Source organism: Cetorhinus maximus, chromosome 7 (assembly GCF_964194155.1).
Source record: "Cetorhinus maximus chromosome 7, sCetMax3.hap1.1, whole genome shotgun sequence".
NCBI lineage: Eukaryota > Metazoa > Chordata > Chondrichthyes > Lamniformes > Cetorhinidae > Cetorhinus > Cetorhinus maximus.
Genome location: NC_135885.1, coordinates 28,610,025 through 28,634,926, shown reverse-complemented (window position 1 = coordinate 28,634,926; position 24,902 = coordinate 28,610,025). Strand labels below are relative to the sequence as shown.

General features: G+C 41.6%; 1 protein-coding gene across 2 annotated transcripts in view; it reads left to right on the top strand.

Annotated features, from left to right (window-relative positions):
• fgl1b (fibrinogen like 1B) overlaps positions 1–22,159 on the top strand; it is a 28,581-nt gene extending 6,422 nt beyond the window's left edge. For both annotated transcript variants that reach the window (XM_078545261.1, XM_078545262.1), the window contains 7 exons: positions 365–443; positions 2,832–3,036; positions 15,593–15,752; positions 17,979–18,076; positions 18,210–18,298; positions 18,418–18,608; positions 20,898–22,159. In XM_078545261.1, the coding sequence (XP_078401387.1) occupies positions 384–443; positions 2,832–3,036; positions 15,593–15,752; positions 17,979–18,076; positions 18,210–18,298; positions 18,418–18,608; positions 20,898–21,087 (993 nt within the window). In that variant the 5' untranslated portion in view covers positions 365–383 and the 3' untranslated portion in view covers positions 21,088–22,159. The remainder of the gene's footprint in view (positions 1–364; positions 444–2,831; positions 3,037–15,592; positions 15,753–17,978; positions 18,077–18,209; positions 18,299–18,417; positions 18,609–20,897) is intronic.
• Positions 22,160–24,902: the final 2,743 nt, after the last annotated feature.

Sequence of the window (24,902 nt, the reverse complement as noted above, 5' to 3'; positions counted from 1 at the left end):
CCTGCCGCATTTTCCACTCCCGATGATCCCATGAAATTATGCCCATTGAGCAGAGTTTATTTGGTCCCTCTACAGAGGCACTTAAACTTCATTCAATAAGGTAGATTTATAACTTGCCTCCCCGGCTCTAAAGCTGATATTGCAGGTTAGTCACCTATTGTAGAAACTGCCCAATTTTCATTTGATTCAAAGAAATATAATGGACCCTCAATTCTCAACACCAGTTTTACGTTTGGGTAGCAAGTTGATAATCTACTCCAATGTGTCTCATCAGAGGTTGAAAGATGTGGAAAATCAGAGGTCAAATCACTCCATGATACTTTTGTTACTGATGTTTTTTAAGATTAAAATATACTGTTTGTAGGTAGCCAACATTGGATGCCATGATGCTACTGGCCTTTCTACTTTTCTTGGATCAAAGTTTAGCAGCTCACAGAGGTTCGGTATGTGTGTCCAACTACAATCTATTACCTTTTCTGAATTAATTTTTCTAAAACGGGTTTGCTAAATAATTAAATCATTCTCAGGGTATGGTATCACTAGATAGGACAGTATTTATCGACCATCCCTAATTGCCCATGGTGAGCCTTCTTCTTGAACCATTGCAATGCACCTGGCAAACGTTTTCCTGTGATGCTGTTACATAGGGAGTTTCAGGTGGTGACGATGAAGAAACAATGATTTATTTCCAAGTCAGGATATTGTGTGGCTTGGGGGGGAACTTGAAGTTGGTGCTGTTTCCATGGACCTGCTTCCCTAGCCCTTCTAGGCAGTGGGGATCATGGATTTGGGAGGTTCTGTCAAAGAATATACGAACATGTGAAATAGGAGCAGAAGTAGGCAGTTTGGCCCCCTTGAGCCTGCTCTGCCATTCAATAAGATCATGGCTGATTGGTTTGTGTTTTGAATTCCACATTCCCATCTACCCTGGTAACCTTTGATTCCCTTGCATGACAAGAATCTATCTACCTCTGCCTTTAAAATATTAAATGACCCTGCCTCCATTGCCTTCAGAGGCAGTAAGTTCCAAAGTCGCACAACCCTCTGAAAAAATTAAGAAATAATTGTAGGGGAAACATTTTATCAACATCTACTAACAGATAAATTAAAAGCCTAAAAGTACCACCGCACCTGTCTAAGAACAGAAAAAGGGACTGCTTAGTCCATGGACATTCTAAAAGATTTTGTAGCACCATTAAGCTATTGTGCCAACCACTAAACTTAACAGTTGACAGGACTGTAAAGCTCTAGGGGTAGGAATTCAATTCAGTGCAATACTTTATATTCCACTCGGAGAGAAAAAAATTCTCCTCATCTCTGTCCTAAAAGGGCAACTCCTAATTTTAAAACAGTGCCCCCTAGTTCTGGACTCACCCAGCAGAGGAAACATCCTTTCCACGTCCACCTTGTCAATACCGCTCAGGATCTATATACTTCAACCTCACACTTCTAAACTCCAGTGGAAGAGGTCTTGATAAGTTGCTGCAGTGCATTTTGCAGTTGTTATAAACTGCAGCTTTGACATGTCAATGGTAGATAGAGTGGGTCTTGAGATGGTGAGTGGGCTGCCTATCAAATGGACTGCTTTATCCTGCTTGGAGTTGAGTTTCTTGAGCCTTGTTGGAGCTGCACTCATACAGGGAATTGGAGAGCATTCCATCACACTCCTGACCTGTGTCTTTTAGAAAGGCTTGAAAGTCTTAAATGGGACCTTGCTAGATCTTGTGGAATGTTAACAAGATGGACATTAGATGACAGTGGATTTGGGTAGTTTAAGCAGGAAGTAATGTAGCAATTGCATTAGCATTTTCATGTAATCCTACCTTTATGCATTTGGCTTGTGCTCTGTCCCCATTGGAACTTGGAAGTCCTGTATTGTATGTGCTTCCCCTTTATGGTAAAGATCTTGAGAAGGGAGGGTAAAACATTTAATGGTTGCTGCAATCAGGAGATGATGAGAACAGCCTGCAGCACTCTCAGTTAGCTGCTGTTTGGATCCTTCTGACCACCACAAGGGGAGAGAGAAAGAGAGGGAGGAGGACTCTTCATCTCCTGTTTCTCCAGAGGTAGATAGAGGGCTTGGACATGTAGAGCAGCATGTAGGTGGCTGCAACATTTGATTCCCAGGATGATTGCTGTGGGTGCATTTGGAATGATTCCCACTGCAAAAAGGGGCCCAACTGCCAGCAGATCATCTGGGACATTGAGGGTTGATGCTGAGGCCTCATTTTTAACATTAAATTGTTTTCCCTTCTTGAGGATACCAACCAGAGGCCCATGGTCGTGTTTTGTTGGGGCACAGACCTGGACCAGGTTTCTATCCTGCATATGAGCATGGGAGGAAAGAGGAAACTAGCTTCTGTGTCTCAATCTTTCTGTTGGACCTGGAACTCCTATTTTCTTTGGGGTGGTGGGTTTCTGCCTTTGTTTTATTGGTTTGCAGTTTAATTTTCTTGGTGCCGGAGAATATTTTGTCAGTATCTGGAAAGAGTTACATAGACTGTTTCTGTGCTGTAACATTCTCTTTGGCCTGGCTGGTCTAAGCCAGTGTTTGTGCTCCCTATGAGCCTTCAACCACCTTACTTAATCTAATCCTATCAACAAACTCTATCCTTCTATCCCTTCTTTCCTCATGTATTTAGTTACTTCCCACTCAACTTCTCCTCTCAAACTACAGCAAGCCTCAGTGGAAATCTCGCAATTTACTTTTTAACCTACATTGAGTACTCATTATAATGTAAGAGCTGCAGCAATGACTCCCCAGACACAAGACAAGGGTTGATAGTACATTAGTGAAGTTTGCTCCAGGTTTATGTTTTTCATTGCAACAGGATGATGAAAGATGCCCAATTGAAGTCTCCAAACTTCGACATCAGCTACAAAGTTTGCAGAATCAATTCCTGCTGGGCGCTTGGCGTCTGAAGAATGTAAAAGAATATAATCTCTACTGGATAATGGAAAACACTAAAACAGAAAAGAATGAACAAGACACTGAATTACAACCCAATGCTTCACATCCGTTTGCTCATCGCCATGGTAAATACACAAATATAAGTAAATATGTTCTATATAAGAAATGGGAGGTCCAATTTTCAAAATGTCAGCCATGAGGGCTTTTAACAGAGTAACTGTACATTTAAGGTGAACAAACTTTGAATATTAAATAAAATGTAGTTTCCTCGGAATACCATTGTGATACCTGCTGCTAGTGAGGTTTCATAAACCAATCAGTCCAGATCCATGTTTGTTACATCTTGACAACTTAACAACAAGAATTGAACACCTTGTAGGGAACAAAGTAGTCTCAAGTGAAGATACCCTGTCAGACGCTTCATAGCTCAGGGTCAGGAGTCACCTGCTTTACCAGCACTTACCTCATTGACCTGTGGCCTGGGACCCTCAACAATCCTAGGCCTCTTCCAGGATGCTTTACTGGCAGCAGCCACCACCTCCCCAGTGGTGTTGCCGGCAGTAGACAGCTGCTGCTTCTGATTGGCTGACAGCTCTTGGCTTGCACGATTTCCTCCCACGGGGTCCTGAATCCCGGAGAAGGCCTGACACTGGCCAGTTAAGTGCCTGACAGGCAGTTCCCTAACTGGTGGACAAGACCCCCATATCCACTATCAAATTCTGCCCCTTGGTACTGGAGATTGCCCAAATTGAAGTAGATGGGAACAACATTTGGCTCAAAGACATATCTTCCCCAATACACATGTTAGAAAACAAATCTTGTTGGGCACCACCAATAGGCTCAATGTTCCATCCAAGTCTGGCAGGAGCTCTGAAAATGTTGTGATGAGAACAAAGGAAAGCAGAAACCAACCTATAACAGGGTTACAGGTGAGGTCTACAGAGTACTGCACATGTGTCACGCAATTGAGTACATCGTAAATTACTTTAAGTCATCATCTTTGAATTTTTGTGACATAGAGCAACAATGAACTCAGATAATAACAGCTGTAGCTGCTGTAACCAGAGACAAAAGATAAGCAATCAGTACTATACAAGTCTATGCAATGGCTCCTGTAGGTGAAAGGTTGTTTTGGGGTTTATGTGTAACCTGGGCCCAGAGATTCATGTTTCCAACCATGTCGGAGTGGAAACAGGGTAATTAAAATGGTGGATGGGACCCAATTCCAGGATTCCACCAGACCTCCACCGCCACTCCAATCCCGACGCCCTCAATTTTTGGTGACCTTTAAAGTATCAATAACAGAAGATATAAGTACTTAACACCTTTTTCTTTTGTGCAAATAAACATTGAGCCATTGACAAAACAGGTCACAGAAAAAATAGCTTACTATACTATCATAAAGCTGTCAATCAGGCAAAGGTTTCCCCTTTCCCCAGCTGTCAACAAAGTAAAACCCTTTTTAGGATCCTGGGCTCTCAGCCAAGCATGCATAACAAGGCCTCGTTCTGTCACTGTTAGTATTCAGCCAGCGACAGGTGGGAAACCGGCAAGCAAACCTGTTTTTGCTTGTTGCCTCCTGAGATGGGGGAGAGGGGGTGGTGGTGGTGTCCCTCGTTCAAATGCCCTTGGTGCCTGATTGAGCGACTTGGCATGAAGAAGTGGAGGCCCACTGAGAGCCAGTCCCCTGCCCTTTCTTGCGACCCTAATCCCATCCTCATTGACCTGTGACCTGGGTCCCTCAGCAATTCTTGGCCTCTTCCTGGGTGCTTTGCTGGCAGCAGCCATCACCTTCCCGGTGGTGCTGCCGGCAATGGCAAGTTGCCGCTTCTGATTGGCCAACAGCTCTCAGTTTACAGGAGTTCCTCCTACGGGGTCCTGAATCCCGGAGAAGGCCTGACACTGGCCAGCTAAGTACCTGACAGGCAGTTCTACAAGATCCCATAGCCACAATTAAATTCTGCCCCTTGGTAATTGATGTAGATTACAATCAGATTATCCTAACCTCTTGTGCAATCTCTCTGCTGGTTCAAGCATTGAGAATTTTTCAACCTCCTTTACACAGGAGTGATGTTATTTTCATTCAGTTTAAAATAACGCCTCATCTCAATGGCCATGATAATGCTTGTTGACAATGTTTCTGTGCACACTGGTTGGATTCGGTTGTAAAGTGATGCTCCACCTTCTCGATCTATCCAAACACTGGAATCACTGCAAGGCAACATCAGTGAATTGCTCAATGACTTCTCAGGTCTTACTTTGTTCCTGGTTACATCAATGTACTTTGTTTATCAATGATTGGGTAATGAAGTCATGAGCCAAATCTCCCAACAACCAGCGTTTAATCAGTCCCATTATATTGAAATGCCACAGCCAGCAGGAATTGTGTCCCCAGGCACTGTGCAAGATTCCTCATTGTGTATCACAAAATTACAAAAGAATACCAAACAGAAACACGTTGTGAAACCAACTAGATGTTTTTCTACCCCATAAGTAGTGATTTCAATGTGCCTATTCCATTTCCATATGTCAATGGGCGGAATTTTACAGCCCCATTGTGGTGAGGGTTGGGGCGTAAAACGTGCGAGCCATTCAAAAGTCCATTGACTTCAGCCGGACTGTAAAATCCACCAGCGTAAAATTCCGCCCATTGTCTCCTTTTCCCTCAACTACTGAACCAACTTTTTCTTAAAATGTTGACATTTGTCTCTGCTTCAATGACTAACTCTGGTTATGCATTCCATAGCCCCTGTATAAAAGAGTTTATCCTGCTTCTTGTCCTGAATCTCTAACATTTACATTTATATCTAAATCCTTCTGTTATAGATCCCTCAATCATTGGCAATATAGGCAAAGGGGTAGTGGGTGGGAGTGTGGATGTTCAAGCAACTCTCATTGTCTCATTTGTATTTTTAATCGGACCACCCTGTCTTTGAAAAGAACACGCCTTATATCACTTGATAGGGCACAGAAACAATGAGCTGAATTATCCCAGAGCTGCAGGGGTGGTTTTGGTGGCAGGGCACCGAAAATTCTGGCAGGCTCCGCAACATACTCCCACATCTGAGCGCTTTTCCAGGAGGCGGCATCCCCTGGTGACATCTACCCACCTGGCAGTAGTTAATAGGACATTAGGACAATTCTGGCAATGGGTTATGGTTTTCCCAACGGCACACAGCCCCAACCCACTGCAGCAAGAGGCCGGCAATGCAGTGGAGGTGGCTTCGAAGCAGGAGGCCTGGGGTTTGAACCTTTTGAGGTCTTTTATAAATTTGCGGGCAGGAAATAGCAATGCTCCGGTTCCCCCAAGCAGAAGGCATGTCACTGCAGCCACTTCATACAGACTGATGTCTCTGATAATGTAGCTCCTGCTCCAATGGCAGCCACTCCGCTCCATGGCGTAGCTGCCTCTCTTGCTACTGGACCCTCAGCAATGCCCACACTGTGAAGGCAGCTAGGAGCCCTACCGACGAGCAGCGCTGAATGGACTTCACAACGCTGGAACCCAGCCACCGTCCCAAATTGGAGCTGGTTCTTACTTTGCCGTCTTCGTGAAGATCGCGCCTGATGTCTCACCATGGCCACTTTTGGGTTTGTGACACAAAATTGGCACTTGCACCAGGATCAAAACCACCAATTAAGGAAAGCTCAGCCCAATTAGTCAGTTCTTCAATTCCACCAATGAAAACTGATTAGTTGGGTTTGCGCTTTTAAAAGTTACCTGGGATATTGCAATGAATGGCAGCAAAGTTATTGATAGACTAATGATATAAAACTTTTGGAATGCCCTGCCCTAACATAAGAACATAAGAAATAGGAGCAGGAGTAGGACATTCGGCCCCTCAAGCTTGCCCTGCCATTCAATAAGATCATGGCTGATCTGCCCCAGGCCTCAACTGCTCTTTCGTGCCAGCTCCTCATAGCCCTCAACTCCACGAAATTTCAAAAATCTATCTATCTCCTCTTTAAATACTTCCAGTGACCTAGCCTCCACAACTCTCTAGAGTAGAGAATTCCAGACATTCACTACCCCCTGAGAGAAGAAATTCATTCACATCTCAGTTTTAAATGAGTCTCCCATTATTCTGTAACTATGTCTCCTAGTTCAAGATTCCCCCACTAATGGAAACATCTTCTCAACATCTTCCCTGTCAAGCCCCCTCAGAATCTTGTATCTTTCAATAAGATCACCCCTTATTCTTCTAAACTCTAATGAATAAAGGCCTAACCTGTTTAGCTGTTCTTGATAAGCCAACCCCTTCATCTCAGGAATCAGCTGAGTGAATCTCTTTTGAACAGCCTCCAGGTGCCAGTATATCCTTTCTTAAATATGGGTACCAAAAATGTACACAGTACTCCAGGTGTGGCCTCACCAAAGTACAGTTGTAACAAGACTTCCCTAGTTTTAAACTCCAACCCCCTACCATTACAGGCCAAAATTCCATTTGCCTTCATAATTACTTGCTGCACCTGCAGGCTAACCTTTTGTGTTTCGTGCACAAAAACACCCAGATCCCTCTGTGCTGCACTTTTTTGGAATCTGCCTTTTGACTTTTCCTACCGTAAGACCGAAAGACGTAGGAGCAGAAGTAGGCCATTCGGCCCATCAAGTCTGCTCTGCCATTCAATTAAATCATAGCTGATCTGATAATCCTCAACTCCACTTTCTTGACTTTCCCCCATAACCCTTGATTCCCTTACTAATTAAAAACCTGTCTATCTCAGCCTTAAATATACTTAATGACCCAGCCTCTACAGCCCTCTCTGGTAAAGAATTCCACAGATTGACTTCCCTCTGTGGGAACAAATTCCTCCTCATCGCTCTTTTAAATGGGTGCCCCCTTACTCTGAGATTATGCCCTCTGGTCCTAGACTCTCCCACAAGGGGGAACAACCTCTCAGCATCTACCCTGTCAAGCCCCCTAAGAATCTTATATGTTTCAATAAGGTCGCCTCTCATTCTTCTAAATTCCAATGAGTACAGGCCCAACCTACTCAACCTCTCCTCATAAGAAAATCCCTCCATACCTGGGATCAACCAAGTGAACCTTCTCTGGACTGCCTCCAATGCCAGTATATCTTTCCTTAGATAAGGGAACCACAATTGTTCACAGAATTCTAGGTGTGGTCTAACTAGTGCCTTGTATAGTTTTAGCAAGGCTTCCCTATTTTTATACTCTGTTCCCTTTGAAATAAAGGCCATCATTCCATTTGTCTTCCTTATTACCTGTTGAACTTGTATGTTAGCTTTTTGGGATTCATGCACAAGGACTCCCAAATCCCTCTGTGCTGCAGCCTTCTGCAGTCTTTCTCCATTTAAATTATATTCAGCTCCTCTATTCTTCCTGCCAAAGTGCATAACCTCACATTTTCCCACATTATATTCCATCTGCCAAGTTTTTGCCCACTTACTTATCCTGTCTATATCCCTCTGTAGATTCCTTGTGTCATCCTCACCACTTTCCTTCACACCTATTTTTGTGTCATCCGCAAACTTGGTGATAGTACATTCACTTCCCTCATCCAAGTCATTAATATATATTGTAAATAACTGTGGCCCCAGCACTATTCCTGTGGCACTCCACTAGTTACAGGTTGCCATCCCAAAAATGCCCCCCTTATCCCAACTCCCTGTCTTCTATTAGTTAGCCAATCCTCTATCCATGCTAATATACTACCCCCAACACCATGGGCTTTTATCTTATTAAGTAGCCTTATGTGTGGTACCTTATCAAACGCCTTTTGGAAATCCAAATATATTGCATCTGCTGGTTCCCCTTTATCTATCCTGCTCGTTACCTCCTCAAAGATTTCTTATAAGTTTGTTAGGCATGTTTTCCCCTTCATGAAGCCATGCTGACTCTGCTTGATTAGATTATGTATTTCTAAGTGCTCTGCTGTTACATTCATCATAATAGACTCCAACATTTTCCCAATGATAGATGCTAAGTCAACTGGCCTATAGTTACCTGTTTTTTGTCTCTCTTTTTGAATAAGGGTGTTATATTAGCCATTCTCCAATTCTCTGGGTCTTTTCCAGAATCGAAGGATTCTTGGAAGATTACTACCAGTGCATCCACTATCTCTGTTTCCTTTAATATCCTAGGATGGAACCCATCAGGTCCAGGGGATTTATCGGCCTTTAGCCCTATTAGTTTCCCCAGTACTTTTTCTCTAGTGATAAGTCATTGTATTTATTACCCCCCATCAACTTTTGCCCCTTGATTATTTAGTATTTTTGGAATGCTATTAGTATCTTCTACTGTGACGACTGAGACAAAGTATTTATTCAACTCCTTTGCCATCTCCTGCTTCCCCATTATTATTTCCACAGCTTCATTTGCTAAGGGGCCTATGTTCACTTTGGCCTTTCTCTTCCTTTTTATATATTTAAAGAAGCTCTTATTGTCTGTTTTTATATTACTTGCTATCTTACCCTCAAAGTTTATTTTCTCCCTCTTTTTTTTGGTCATCTTTTGTTGGTTTTTAAAACTTTCCCAGTCCTCTGGCTTACCATTAACCTTTGCCACATTGTACTGTCCTTAACTTCCTTGGTTAACCATGGTTGGTTTATCCCCTTCTTTGAATCTTCCTTCCTCTCTGGGATATATCTTTGTTGAGAGTCGTGAACTATTTTCTTAAACATCTGCCATTGTTCATCAACCATCTTTTCTGCTAAACTGTTTTCCCAGCCGACTCCAGCCAACTCTGCCCTCATTCCATTGTAATTATCCTTATTTAAGTTTAGCACAATTGTTTCCAATCCAAGTTTCTCACTCTCAAACTGAATGCTAAATTCTACCATTTTATGGTCACTGTTTCCTAGGGAGTCCTTTACTCTGAGGTCATTTATTAAGCCTGCCTCATTACACATTACCAGATCCGAAATAGCCTGACCCCTGATTGGATTCACAACATATTGTTCTAAGACACTGTCCCGAATACATTCTATGAATTCTTTCTCTTGTCTACCTCTGCCAATTTGATTTTCCCAATCTACATGAAGATTAAAGTTACCCATGATTAATGTACTGCCTTCTTTACAAGCCCTCTTTATCTACTGATTTATTCTCTTAATCCTACAATATAGCTACTGTTAGGGGGCCTATAGACTACTCCCACCAGTTTCTTCTTCCCCTTGTTATTTCTTACCTCCACCCACACGGATTCTACATCTTCCGATTTAAGGTCCTTTCTTGCCATTGTACTTATTCCATCTCGTACTAACAAAGTTACCCAAACCACCCTTTCCTTCTTGCCTATCCTTTCAAAAAGTCACATACTCCTGAATATTTAGTTCCCAGTTTTGATCTCCTTGTAACCACATCTCCGTAATAGCTATAAGATCATACCCGTTAACCTCTATTTGTGACGTTAATTAATTTATTTAGTCCCGATTACAACTTGCATTTAAGTAAAGAACCATAAATTTTGCCTTTTTACCAGTTTTTCCCCTTTTGACCCTATATGCTGCTGTTTTTTTATGTTTGTACAGTCTGTCCCTTCCTGTCTCACTCTGGGTATCATTTCCTAAATAGCTGCCCTGCAAGGCTGCCATGTCCTTTTGCTTTGTAAACCTACACATCACCATTCCAGAACCCTCACACTTTCCTACATTAAACTCCATCTGCCAAGTTTTTGCCCACTCATTCAACCTGTCTATATCCCCTTGCAGATTCCTTATGTCCTCATCACAATATGCCCTCCCACCTATTTTTGTATCATCAACAAATTTGGATACACTACACTCCGCACCCTCTTCAAAGTCATTAATATAGATAGTAAATAACTGAGGCCCTAGGACTGATCCTTGTGGCACTCCACTAGTTACGTCTTTCCAACCTGAAAAGGACCCATTAATCCCTACTCTCTGTCTTCTGTGTGTTAACCAATCCTCAATCCATGCTAATACATTACCCCCAATAACATGAGCTCTTATCTTGTACAATAACTTTTCTTGTGGCACCTTATCGAATGCCTTCTGGAAATCCAAATACACTACATCTACAGGTTCCCCTTTATCAACTCTGCTTGTTATATCCTCAAAGAACTCTAGCAAATTTATCAAACATGATTTCCCTTTCACAAAATCATGTTGACTCTGTTTGATTGCGTTAAGCTTTTCTAAATGTCCTGCTATTTCTTCCTTAATAATGGACTCTAGCATTTTCCCAATGGCAGATGTTAGGCTGACTGGCCTATAGTTTCCTGCTTTTTGTCTCCCTCCCTTCTTGAACAGGGGTGTCACATTAGTGGTTTTCCAATCTGCTGGGACCCTCCTGAAATCCAGTGAGTCCTGGAATATTTCGATCAATGCCTCCACTATCTCTGCAGCCACTTCCTTTAAAACCCTTGGATGCAGGCCATCAGGTCCTGGCGACTTGTCTGCCCTTAGTCCCATTATTTTGTTAAATACTTTGTCCCTCATGATAGAGACTGTTACAAGATCTTTCCTCCCATTAGCTTCTTGCTTATCTGATATCTTTGGAAGGTTTATAGTGTCCTCCATCGTGAAGACCAGTGGAAAATATTGATTTAAATTATCTGCCATTTCCCTGTTCCCCATTATCAATTCTCCAGTTGCATCCTCCAAGGGTCCCACGCTCACTTTAGCTACTCTCTTTTTATATACCCGTAGAAGCTCTTGCTGTTTGTTTTTATATTTCTTTTATATTTCCCTCTTTATCAGCTTTTCAGTCATCCGCTGCTGGTTCCTAAAAAAATTCCCTATCCTCTGGCCTACCACTAGTTTTCGCTGCTTTGTGTGCCTTAGTTTTTGATTGGATACTGTCCTTGACCACCCTTGTTAACCACAGGTGGTTCATCCTTCTCATCGAGTCCTTCTTTTTGACTGGGATAAATTTTTGCTGAGCGTTATGAAATATCTGCTTAAATGTCTGCCACTGCTCATCCACTGACCTTCCCCTTAGTCTATTTTCCCAGCCCGCTTTCGAGAACTCTTTCTTCATACCTCTGTAATTGCCCTTATTTAAGTTGAGGACACTGGTTTGAGACCCGAGTTGCTCGCCCTCAAACTGAATTTGAAATTTTACCATGTTGTGATCGCTACCTCCTAGAGGATCCTCAACTACAATATCTCTTATTAATCCTACCTCATTACAAATCACTATATCTAAAATAATCTGTTCCTGGACAGGTTCTGAAACGTATTGCTCTAAGAAACAATCCCTGATGCACTCTACAAATTTGTCTTCCATGTTACCCCTGCCAATCTGATTTTGTCCAGTCAATATGCAGATTAAAATCACCCATGACAATTGTAACACCCTTCTTACACGCCTCTATTATTTCCCGATTTATATTTTGTCCTTCAATGTGGCAACTCTTCGGGGGCCTATAGACTACTCTCACCCATGAATTCTTCCCCTTGCTATTCCTTATTTCCACCCAAACTGATTCCACATCACGATCTATTGCATCTATATCACTACTCACCACTGCACTGATACCTTCCTTTATTAACAAAGCTACCCCACCTCCTTTTCCTTTTTGTCTATTTTCCCTGAACGTCGAATACCCGTGAATATTGAGTTCCCAGTCTTGGTCACCCTACAACCACTTCTCTGTAATAGCTATCAAGTCATGTTCATTTATTTCTATTCGTGCTGTCAACTCATCTATTTTGTTACAAATTCTGCGTGTATTCAAATAAAGAGCCTTAAGCTTTGACTTTTTACCATTGTTACTCATCCTGGTTCTAATTTCTGCTGCACTCTTCTGCTAATATTTTCTCCCCTTCCTGTCACACTTTGATTATCATTCGCCTCTTCACCTCTGCTCTCTTATTTATTTTTGATTTTCTAAACTTCCCTTCACTTGAATCCTGCCCCCCTGCCACTAATTAGTTTAAAGTCCTATCTACAACCCTAGTTATATGATTCACCAGGGCACTGGTCCCAACGTGGTTCAAATGAAGCCTGTCCCAACAGGTCTGTCCTTCCCCAGTACTGGAGCCAGTGCCCCTTGAATCAAAACCCATTTTTCCCACACCAATCTTTGAGCCACACATTCACCTCTCTAATCTTATTTACCCTTTGCCAATTTACACATGGCTCAGGTAGTAATCCAGAGATTATTTTCTTTGTGGTTCTGCTTTTTAATTTAGCCCCAAGCTGCTCATAGCCCCTCAACAGAACCGCTTTCCTAGTCCTACCTATGTCTTTGGTACCTACGTGGACCATGACAACTGGATCCTTCCCCTCCCACTTCAAGTTCCTCTCCAGCCAGAAGAGATGTCCTTAACCTTGGCACCAGGTAGGCAATACAGCCTTCGGAATTCTCTGTCTTTGCTTCAGAGAACAATATTTATTCCCCTAACTATGCTATGCCCTATTAGAACTACAGTTATCTTTTCTACCCCCACATGAATCGCGCTCTGTACCATGGTGCTGTGCTCAGTTCATTCATCCTTCCTGCAGTTTGTGCCCTCGTCCACACCAGGAGCAAGAACCTCGTACCTATTGGACAATGGCACTGGCTGAGGCTCCTCCAAAGCTAAATTCTGGATCCCCATACCTGCCTCACTCGCAGTCACACCCGCCTGTCCCTGACCACGGACCAATTTGATATAATTAATCTAAGGGGCATGACTGCCTCCTGAAACAGCGTCCAGTTAACTCTCCCCCTCGCTGATGTGTCGCAGTGTCCACAGCTCAGACTCCAGCTCATCCACTCTGAGCCAAAGTTTCTCGAGCAGCCAGCACTTGCTGCAGATGTGGTCACTGCGGATCGCACCGGTGCCCACCAGGTCCCACATGCTACAGCTGCAACGCATCACCTGTCCAGCCATCTCTATTCTATTTAGTTAATTAATATGGATGTTAAATATTTTACAAGTGAATTTCTTAACTGTGCTCTTCAGCTGTAATAACGTCTCCTGAGTTAAACCACTTGGCCAATCAAAAGAGACAGGAAAGAGATACCCACCAATCACCTACCTGTTTTCCTGTGACAACACACTTCAGGTCTGATAGTTTGAAACAGGTTGAAGGGACTGTCTGCCACCGGTTCTTATCTCCCGCTGCCGCTGACCTTCTCACGCAGATCCGCTCTCTGTGTGCTGGGGTGTTGGAAGCAGATTCAATACTGTAGTAACTTTAAAAGGGCAATGGCTATGTTTTGTTGTGTGGTTGTGGTTTAGGCGGGTGTTTTGGGGATTATCTATGCTCCCAAAGTATGCTGCTCGAGTCTGTAGTTTCTCAAAACTATTACTTTTTATTTACAGCAACTATTTACACATTTGGATCTCTGCATGAGGTCGGAGCCTCTCTTCCTTCCAGATGTCTCTTGCTCTCAGTCCTGTGATTTGACATCATTATTATATAGCATCATGTATGCTTCTGATGTTAATCCTTTATCCTACAGGTGATATACCTGAAAAAGAAAGTAATTGCATGGCTATCGGAAAAAAAATAATTGGAAACCTCTTTCAAACAGCTGGCACAGGCAACATGTGCTGAATGGTCCCCTTCTGCACTCTATGAATTCATACACTCAACGACTGGGCTTCCGGCTTTTTTGTCCAACAAGACTGTTTCTCTCTTTACGCTTGCTTCATTTGGATATTTGGATCAATAGAGTAATAATGGGCTCCATATCCGATAGCAGCCAATAATGGACATTCATTAACTGGCACATGATCTCGTGACCCAAACAGAGAGGCCCTTGGACCTTTATAAATTCACCTTTGGCTTGTGGAATGAATCCAGTAAGCTGCAGGCACAAAGCAGGCACCATGATGCAGCTGGCATTGGGCTTTCAAATTTCAGCCAATTTGGATGCTGAGCCAGTCTGTGGGTAAGCACAGGTAATGGAGTGGGCGGGGGGGTGAGTGGGGGGAGGCAAAGAGGAGGTGGGTGAGCATATACTGACAGCGACTGCAATGTTAATATGGAGGCAGGAAGAGGACCTAGCTTGACATTAAGATAAGCTTAAGAAAAATTGGTTCCACTTGATTAGCCTGACGTAGAGTCTAACAGAACTAGCTGGAGCTTTTGCTGTCTAAACCTGGGCCCCCCAGCGAATTTAGCGACAGTCTGAATGCAGAACAAATTGGATATTGTTGCACCTGCTCTACACCTGTAAAACAGAAGCAACAATGTTGAATTTAAGCCCCCTTTATCTCCAATTGAGTGCAGCCAATAATACCCAAGACTTTAGAGAAGGCACTTCTGTTGCAGCTATGCAATCTCTCCCCTGTTTCATCTCCCTGTGGTAATGCATGTGATTCCAGCAGACCAGTAACATCTTCATTCCATGTGAGTATGTACTTTGCCTAATGGTCATTAAATTGCGCATGAATGGAATCAGTCTGTGGTGAAAATACTTCAGGTCAACTATGGCCATCACAGGTATAGGTGGTGCAGTTCCAGACATAGACACATTTCTGTCATCTGAAACTCTTTGGAAAATTTCAGTGGTTGTCTATCTGGGGAACTTCCTTTAGCAAAGCTTCTCCATTAGTTTCAGACCTGACATTCTAGCCATGTAGACCCTTTTCTTCATATGCGGCATACAAGAGTATATCACTTGTGGCTCCAATTGCCCTGCTCAACACTGCCTTCATCAAATAGTTTGTTGGGAGACAATGGAACAAATGATGGCTTATTAACTTCTGTTCTTACATGCATTGATTATAATACAAAGTTCCACTTTGTGCAGATTGTTCTGATATTTACAACAGTGGCGAAACCACAAGTGGATATTACAGAATTAAGCCAAAATCTATTGCTGAACCATTTCTTGCATACTGTGATATGTCAGATGGTGGTGGATGGACAGTTATTCAACGACGCAGTAATGGCAAGGTGAATTTTAACAGGTAAATGAAGTAGGTTAATGTCAAAATAAACCATAGGGAGACCTTCCTAGTGATTCTTAAGTCATTCTACTTGTTCTCTTTCAGAGGCCAGGCTTTTGCATGTTGGTGGTTATCCCACCCACTGGCTGGAAAGTCAGGGACAATGTTACCTCCACTGGCCCTGGAAGCCACGACTCAATTTTATGTTATTCAGGCAATTAATTGCCTGCAGTCGTGACTTCCAAACCTCTGAGGCAGGATGTCCCGCCTCCAAAGCTGCCAGCCAAACAAAAGGGTTGAAGCTCCTCAAGCCCAGCAGCGCCACTGGGAGCAGTGGCCACTGCTGGGACCGCAGCAGGCACCGGACCAGCAACGATTGAGGAGGCCCAGAGAGCACATAATTGGATTTGGGACACACTGGGATCAATCAGGCAGACTCTGGCAAATGGAGAGAGGGTCGATCATAAAGACAGGGGCGATCTTCCAGCAGGGGCACCCCTTGCTACTTGGGTGGGGGGGGGTTGGGGGAGCGGGGTATGGAATATGCCAGCAGGCCACAGGTACCCAATCAGGAGGGACCCTGTTTCTACTCTCCCCTCCCACTCCCCACTTCCTAGCCTGCTCTGGCCAGAGCTTCTAGTATTCCCAGTTTTCCTTTTAACCTGCTATCTTCTTTCTCTTATTACCAGGTCTTTTCTTTTCAAATGAGAACTGCGCATTTATTATAAATTTCTAACCAGTGGGCATTTTATAAATGACCCCCATTTATGCATGTCCATAGTTTTAAAGTGTTTCTAACTGTACATTGAATGGTAAATAAAACAGAATATAATTATGAAATATAATTATAATATACAGAAACCCTTTGGCTTATATTGCATATTTCTTCCAACCATTAATATATGGTACAATAAAACAGTGTCTTCATTGGACCCCATTTAGAATTTCCTCACCATACAAATGTCCAAGACATTAGTGCTTTACTGATGAATATTAATTTATCAGTGATACAGCCAATCTGCACTGCTGAATGCCATTTTATTTTCACAAGACAATGCACTTGTGCACTTAATACTTCTATTAGTCTCAGTACATGTTAGTTGCAAATAACGTCTTGTTTTGTTGCTGCATCCTTAGTGATACACTGAGTGTAAAATGTCTCCACTTAACCATAAACATTGACTCTCAACTAACCTTATCTTTTACTAAGTACTGCTGCCGAAATTAAAATATTTTTTAACATCCCCTCTTTTATGCCGAATTGTTGGTCAGGATTTTGAATGACTCACATGATTCATCAAAGTAACTTTGAACACTCACTTTGAGTGAGGGTGCTATAATTCACTTCCCATTAACTTTAATTGTACAATTGAGGTAGGATTCTATTTACATAAAAGCATCCAAATATTATTAATGTTATGATTATCAGGCAAATCTTCATCAGGGAATTATTAGTTTATTAGTAAACTAATAATTGTTCTCTCAGATCATAGAAGTCATAGAACGTAGCAAAATTGTGAGTGTAACAAATATCTGACAGTCATTACTTCTAGACTCGACTAGACCATTGTACTCCTGGTTGGCCTCCCTCATTCTACCTTCAGGAAACTTGAGGTCTTCCAAAGCTTTTGCTGCCCATGTGTTAACTCACAACAAGTCCCGTCCCGCTATCACCCTTGTGCTCGTTGACCTACATTGACTCCCTGACAAGCAACATTTTAATTTTAAAATTCTCATCCTTGTTTTCAAATCCCTCCTTGGTCTAGCCCCTCCCTATCTCCTGTAATCTCCTCCAACCCCACAACCCTCTGAGATATCTGTGCTCCTCCAATTCTGGCCTCTTGTGCATTTCCCAGTATAATTACTCTACCATTGGTAGAGATGCCTTCAGTTGCCTGGGCCCCAAGCTCAGGAATTCCCTCCCTACACCCCTCTGCCTCTCTACCTCACTTTCTTCCTTTAAGACGCTTCTTAAAAGCTACCTCTTTGTCAAGCTTTTGGTTATCTGATCTAATATCTCCTTCTGTGGCTCAGTGTCTTACTTTACAATGCTCCTATGAAAAGCCTTGGGATGTTTCATTACATTAAAGGTGCTATAATAATGTAAGTTAGGTGTTGTTGAAAATGATTCACCGTAAACTGCACTTAACTGAAACAAAGACATAATTATTGGAAGTGTCAACAGATTTTGCTCTTCAACAAGATTTATGTTATCTGTGCTAGTCTTGCAATTCATACTTTCTTCAGAGGCTGGGATGATTATAAATCAGGCTTTGGATCATTTCAAGGTGGGAAAGATGAATATTGGCTCGGAAATGAAAAGATACACCAAATTCTGGCTGCAGGTAAGAATATATTCAACTTTGAAATGTTGAATCAGCCCTAACGAATGTAAAGGATATAATACAGCTTGAAAACATTTTTAGAAACATTAATAATCACAAATAGACATTTTGACCAGTGATAATTTCCTTGCAGGAAAGTATTTAATAAAGATTGACCTCGTTGATTGGAATGGAGAAAAGAGGTATGCTACCTATGAAAAATTTAGCATCTCAGATGAACAGGTAAGAGAATTTGAAACTTGTCATGGATAATGATTTTATTTTCAATTGCCAATGAAGTTATCACGCCATGAATGTAGCGTTTTAGTTAAATATGTACGTTGTTTTGTTATTTAAACCAGGATAAATACAGGCTAACATTTGGAACCTATGGTGGAAATGCAGGGGATGCATTGTCTGGTGGTTTGATCCCACAGGTAGAGTGGTCAGTTTCTCACAATGGGATGCAATTCAGCACTTCAGACCAGGACAACGACAGATACCTACAGGGGAGTTGCTCTAAAGAAACTAAATCTGGCTGGTGGTTTAACAGGTATAGAGTTACACTTATTTATGCAATACTGTATATGATGGTATATATACAGACTCTTTGCTAGAAAGAATAATTGTGGTTGGAAAATATAACAGGCCATAATTTTCTGTCCAAATAATGGTGAGGCTAATGTCAGTCACCACAGCAAATTATGGCACATCATTTTTTTTTGTCTTTGTACCTAGTGACCATTTCAAACAGAATTAAGTTTGATATAACAGATCATGCGTAATAGCTGTCCACATTATGCTGCCCATTATTTCAGACTCAAACCCCCAGTTTCCTTTACAGCATTAATGTAACCTTCCTATTTTTGCACCCCCTGTACTGTTAAAAGGGTCATCCAGGGACATCCGCTGGAAGTGCACAGGCGTGGACATTAGGTGAAGACAGGACTCCATTTGGTTTTAATGTCCCATAAAATCATAGTCATTATACCACAGATACAGATCATTCAGCCCATCACACCAGCAGCAGCTCTCTGCAAGGGAGTTCCCATCCCCATCCCCTGTCCCATCCTCACACTTATTTTTAAAATTTTTGAAATGGCGATCCATTTCCCTTTTTAAAAGTGGTTACAAAATCCTACTTCTCTATGGTTTTAGGTAGGGCATTCTATGTCCTAACCACTTACTGTATAAGTAAAAAAAATGCCCAGACAAAGCAAATTTCCCTCCGAGTATATTAGTGATTTGCAGGCATGTGTTGGGATCTGGAGCATATTAAGCTCCACCTAGTGGTAAGAGTATACAGCTGCAGGCATGACTGTGTGACAGAATGCTGATGCCCATATAAAACATTCACAACAAATTTAATGTAAACAGCTATTTAACTTAGGCAGCCTTTTCTTTGCTTTTAAGTCAACAAAACCTCAAGTCAATTGTTCTTTGTTGGTAGAACCAGTAATAATGAAACAATTTCATCATAACTTCAGGATTGTTGAGGACAAAAAGGATTAAAACTGTTTTGTCCTTTTATCACTGAAAGGCAATAAAACCTGTTTAATAACTTTATGGAAAAGCCACTGAACTAACTTGAATGATAAATTAATGATTGAGACATAAACTTTTCTTTAAAAAAAATCTATCTGCCTTCTGTTTCAGTGCATTCATTAGTGACCAATTCCAAAGTTCCAGATTTCTTGCAACTTATTTTATTTTATTTAACCTGGAAACTGTGGGACACTATCTGTTGCATTTTGTGAAAGAGGTTTAAGTTCATCCCAAACAGAAGTGATGAATGTTTTCTTTCTTATGGGTTGCAAGAGCCTCAAGCAAAGTATGTTTGGTTAGCCTCAGTCTCATGTGCACAGCTCAAGGAATGTGCTGTTGCATCATTTGACTCCAAATTACCTCACTCAAAGTTAACACTGACATATCGAACGGTAATGTGACACACATGCAGAAGAGGCTGTGGCTGTAAAGTTGACCGGAAAGTGTACTGTAGTGGCAGCACAGAGGGAGCTGTATCAAGTATTGAATTTACACTCTAACAGAGCAGAAGTGTTTGATTCCAAACCTGGGTGAACAAAGTAGATATAGTTACTCATCGCAGACATCTCTTTTTCTCTCACTGTTTCTCCCACACAAATTGTGTTCAAGAATTAAACAAAAATTGTTTCCATATTAATACATATGAACTCTCAATGCTTGAACTTTTGAGAAGGGGAGGGGAAATAGGTCAAATTCTAGATCCTAAAAGAGCAGGATTCTTAAATAAATAGCTTTAAAGGCAGAAGGACAAGGGCAGCAAATGCATGGGAACACAACCACCTTCGAGTTCTTCTCCAAGCTACACACCATCCTGATTTGGAACTATGTCACTGTTCCCTCACTGTCGCTGGGTCAAAATCCTGGAACTCCCTTCCTTAACAGCACGGTGGGCGTACAACACATGGACTACAGCATTTCAAGAAGGCAGCTCACCACCACCTTCTCCAGGGCAACTAGGAATGGGCAACAAATGCTAGTCTAGCCAGCGACACCCACATCCCGTGAATGAATAAAAATAGTGAAAAATTCAGTTTATTTCACTCTGAGAACTGAAGGGGCTAGAAATTCATCTGAGGTGGGGAGGCAAAATAGGAGATATCAGATTGGCTGCCCGCACTGGTATTAAATATCAGGCACTGCGTACAATGGGCAGTCAAGCCAACATCACCCGTTATGCATCATCGCTCAAGAGGAATTTCTAGCCCAGCTTGTTTGTTTGAAATAAATCTGATAAATTTCTGCCTCTATGCTGATCTTCTTTAAAATCAATCTCTTTAATTGTTGTACAAAATCAAAGGTGCCATATGGCCAACCTTAATGGAAAATACTATCGACGTGGCAACTACACTGCAAAACATGATAATGGAATTCTCTGGTACACCTGGACAGGATGGTGGTACTCCCTGAAATTCACAGCCATGAAAGTCCGACCACTCTACTTCTTTTCAAGTGCTGGAAGCGGAGATTATGACAACAAAATTGGGTAGTATTCACTTGACAAGGAACTGGATCCTTAATATCACATGCCAGGTCACTTAATCCAAATAAGAGAGAAATATTATGGAGTTAAACGTTTGTATTTTGTAAACTGTGTCAACGTTAAATAGGCTATAGCTAACTTTTTGTATTGTGACAATAAATTACTTTATAATTTTGATGACAAAATGGCAACCTGTGTCAGTCCATTTTAATTAGCGGAATCAACATTCTGCAAAAAAAAAAGGATAAAAAGGGGGCGGGGGTAGTTTAATTTAACAGATACCCATTTTATGACAATGTCTAAGGCTCACTTGATAGTCGGGTGGGCCTGTAAATGGGCGACTAGCCTGGTCTCCTGAACCGAGCGTAAAGCTGCTTAAGGGTGGAAATCGAAATCCCATAGGAACTAATGCAGGCCGCCAGCAAAAACGGCCACAGAAATACACAACCTTTTATTTTTATGGACCGAGGAGAAGCATCAGACCCCGACCCCATAAAACTCCGGCCCATTCCCAATGCCCTTTTGATGCTCCACTCCCAACATCAGTTTATAATCTACTAGACCTGTCCTAATATCCAGCTCCGCATGAGAGGCAGGCGATTTCCAGCCAGCGACCTGTTTTTGTAGCCACAGATCACTGCCGATATTTGCCAAGTTTGTGACTGTCCTGGACAGAAATCAAATTGACTGGTCAAGGGTCTTGAATATCCTGAAACTAATATCTGAAAGATATTCAGGTATATATTTTCATACTGTATTAAATGTGACATTTAAATCAATATTGAGCACTTGCATATTTGAGGAAACGTTCAAGTAAATCTTTAGGGTTTAAATCATGTTGATACTGTGCTCAACTGAGCTTTTTAACTGAAAATAACATTTACTTCCAACTGCCATATAAAGAATGCCTTAAAGCATTGGAATTCATGAAGTATTTTTGAAATTAATGTGAATGCACTCGATCTGAGAAAGAAGAATTGACTGATCGTTTGCAAATACTTGTCCTCTTGTGATTGACTGACTGAAAATGCTTTGTATAATAAGTATAACAATAAAATGCTCATTTGAAATAATCAAAAGACTCACGATATATAACATTGATAAACATTTCTTCTCTCTCAAAAAACTGGGAATTTCAAATTCTGTTCATCCCATGTGCAATGCCGAACAATGTTAACTCTTAGACTGTCATAAGATCGCAGTTACTTCCAGTCCCTTCGGGTTGTCCATATTTCAGCTTGCATATGCTGAATTGCTGAAATTAATGCTAATATTAACTTATTAAAGCTATACACAAGTTAGAACATTTTACTGTACTATTAACCCTTTACAATTAAAATAAAACAGTGTAAATAAGTAAACTCATATGGACATGTAATTCAGCTCATTCTATATTTTTCCCATTCTCTCCCCACAACCTCCCCCCCACCACCCCATTCTTTCTTTCAATGTCACCTAATGTTAGACCCACTCACCCCCTTCAGGTACCATGCCCTAAGAGGGCATTGGCAACCATGGACTTCCATGTGTTGGTCCATGTTATGCTTGGCAAGGTACTGCAGTAGTTTGCTGTTGCCTTCTGCAGGTTCTGGTTTATTCTCCCATTCTGACTGCCTGCCATAGGTTTTACAAATTGATACTCAAATTGGCCACATTATGAACACACCTTCCTTGGCCATCGAGTACCAGAGTGGGACTTGAGCTCAAAGCTTCTGGTTGAGAGGCAGGGTGCCGCAAGAGCTCCACATTAGATCTACAACATATAACAAATACTTATTTTCCAAAAAGCTAAAACCCAAAAAGGCCATTATTTTAACAGAGTAACCATGTGAGCCATTTTACAAATATTACAATTTATATATTTAAAAAGTAATCAATACGTTACTAAAAATCTGTGGTGAATCACCTATATTTATTTTAAAAAGGTGTGCAGTTGTAAGAACACACCTTACAAAAAATGTTCAATTCTTTGGCTTCAATGATTTGTTGGCCAGGGGCTGCAGCCAAACTGCTGACACATAGGGAAAAGCAACTTTTGACCTGAACTAACCTGAGTTCAGTCATTGGCCTGAGCTGACTGGAACCGGTTTGAAGTAGCTGAGTTTTGTGAAGAACAAAGGGAATGTGATAAGACACAATTCCTTATTTAGAAAAGGAGTAATGAGGTAATGCTACCTAAGTCCTTGGGACAGAGCCAATGAGAAGATGCCACAGACTAGGCAAGCAAGCCTAAACCAATGGGAGAGAGACAGCACAGCTTGAAGAGATAAGATTCAGAATAAGAGTGGAGAATCTCGGGCGTGGAGCCAGCGAAGACTCCGGAGAACAACCATTGTGGAAGTGGAAGAACCTACGTCAGCAACGTTGAGACGATGTCGAAAGAGAGAGAGATGCCTGACCAGCATCAGCTCTCCTTTTCGGGTATTAGCTTTTATATTCTGTGACCACTCAGGGAGTGTCAGAGAAACCTGGTGGGTGTGTGTTTAGATTCTAGGTTGGGTATAAAACTGTATAACCTGCTGTAAACTGCATATCTATATCTAACCAGACGTATAAGCTAAATGTATATGATCTAAGGACGTGAATAAAGCGAATTGAGAGTAAAGAGAGAATTGACTCTTCTCCTCTTTGTATTAAGCCAATAACCGTTACCGGTGACCTCCAGTCAACAGATTGTTTTCCTTCCTATGTATCTTGTATGTTTGCAATTAGTTGCAGTACAGAACATGCACAGGAAGATGCAATTTTGATCAATGAAAATACAATTTATGTAAGATATACAAAGAGTCTTCTTTCCAGTGTTCTTTTCCCCTCTGATTTCACCTGTACACCTCCACTTCTGAGGATCATAGTTCATGCAGGGGACTGGCTAGTCCAAGAAGATGATCAAACTTGGACCTTTCTGGTCTGTGTGACTCGATGTGCATCCTAGGCCATTGGGAAGCTCATAATTATCACCAAATCTTTTATTTCTCTGTTCTTCTAAGCCCTTCTCTGCCATACACCATTCTAGGTCCAATGCGGTGGACAGGTGACCTTTCATCAATCGCCTGCTAATATTGGTCAGTAGCTGCCCTCTGAAAGATATGCAAGAATAGTCTATAGTGACTTGCCTTTTCACTTTTCCCTTGCATTTTGCAAAGTACCATACGTGCATTTGGCATCACTGCCCATCCCCACATGCCCACCCCCCCCCACCCCACTCCACCACCAACCTGACAGTTTGAAAACTCTTTATGCAGAATCTCATTCCTGGTCCATGCTCCAATGGGTTAGTGAACCATCATGATATCTGACACAACAAAAGCTGTATCACCCACATTAAATAACATTCACTAAAAATTTGATTTGGCAATTATTTGTTTTCAAAGATGTCTTTATGTTTTCCCCAAAACTAAAATTGGAAGAGCCACAGACTCACTTCCTGTCCCACCTGCTTCGGAAAGATGGGAAATACCAAGGTAGATTTGAGGCCAGTACTAGACATAAACAATATTTGCTTTAAGAAAAGTGGAGGGGAAATCTTCAAAGGAATTGCTTTAGAAATGATCAGATAGCATTTCAATATAAATGCTACAGGATTCCATACTCCATATTTTTAATACTTGCAGAAAACTTCTTAAATTATAAACTCAAGTTGATTTTCAGGATGTGCAATTTTAAAATGGCATAAATTGATTGACCTACACCTGTGCAAGTACACATTCTACTAACTTCACATTGGAATTCACAAACTGGGAGTTAATTGCAAAGAGAAACGTGTTTATAATTCAGTTAAGTATCAGTTTATTAAAAAAACATGGTCTTAGCTATCACTTTGGT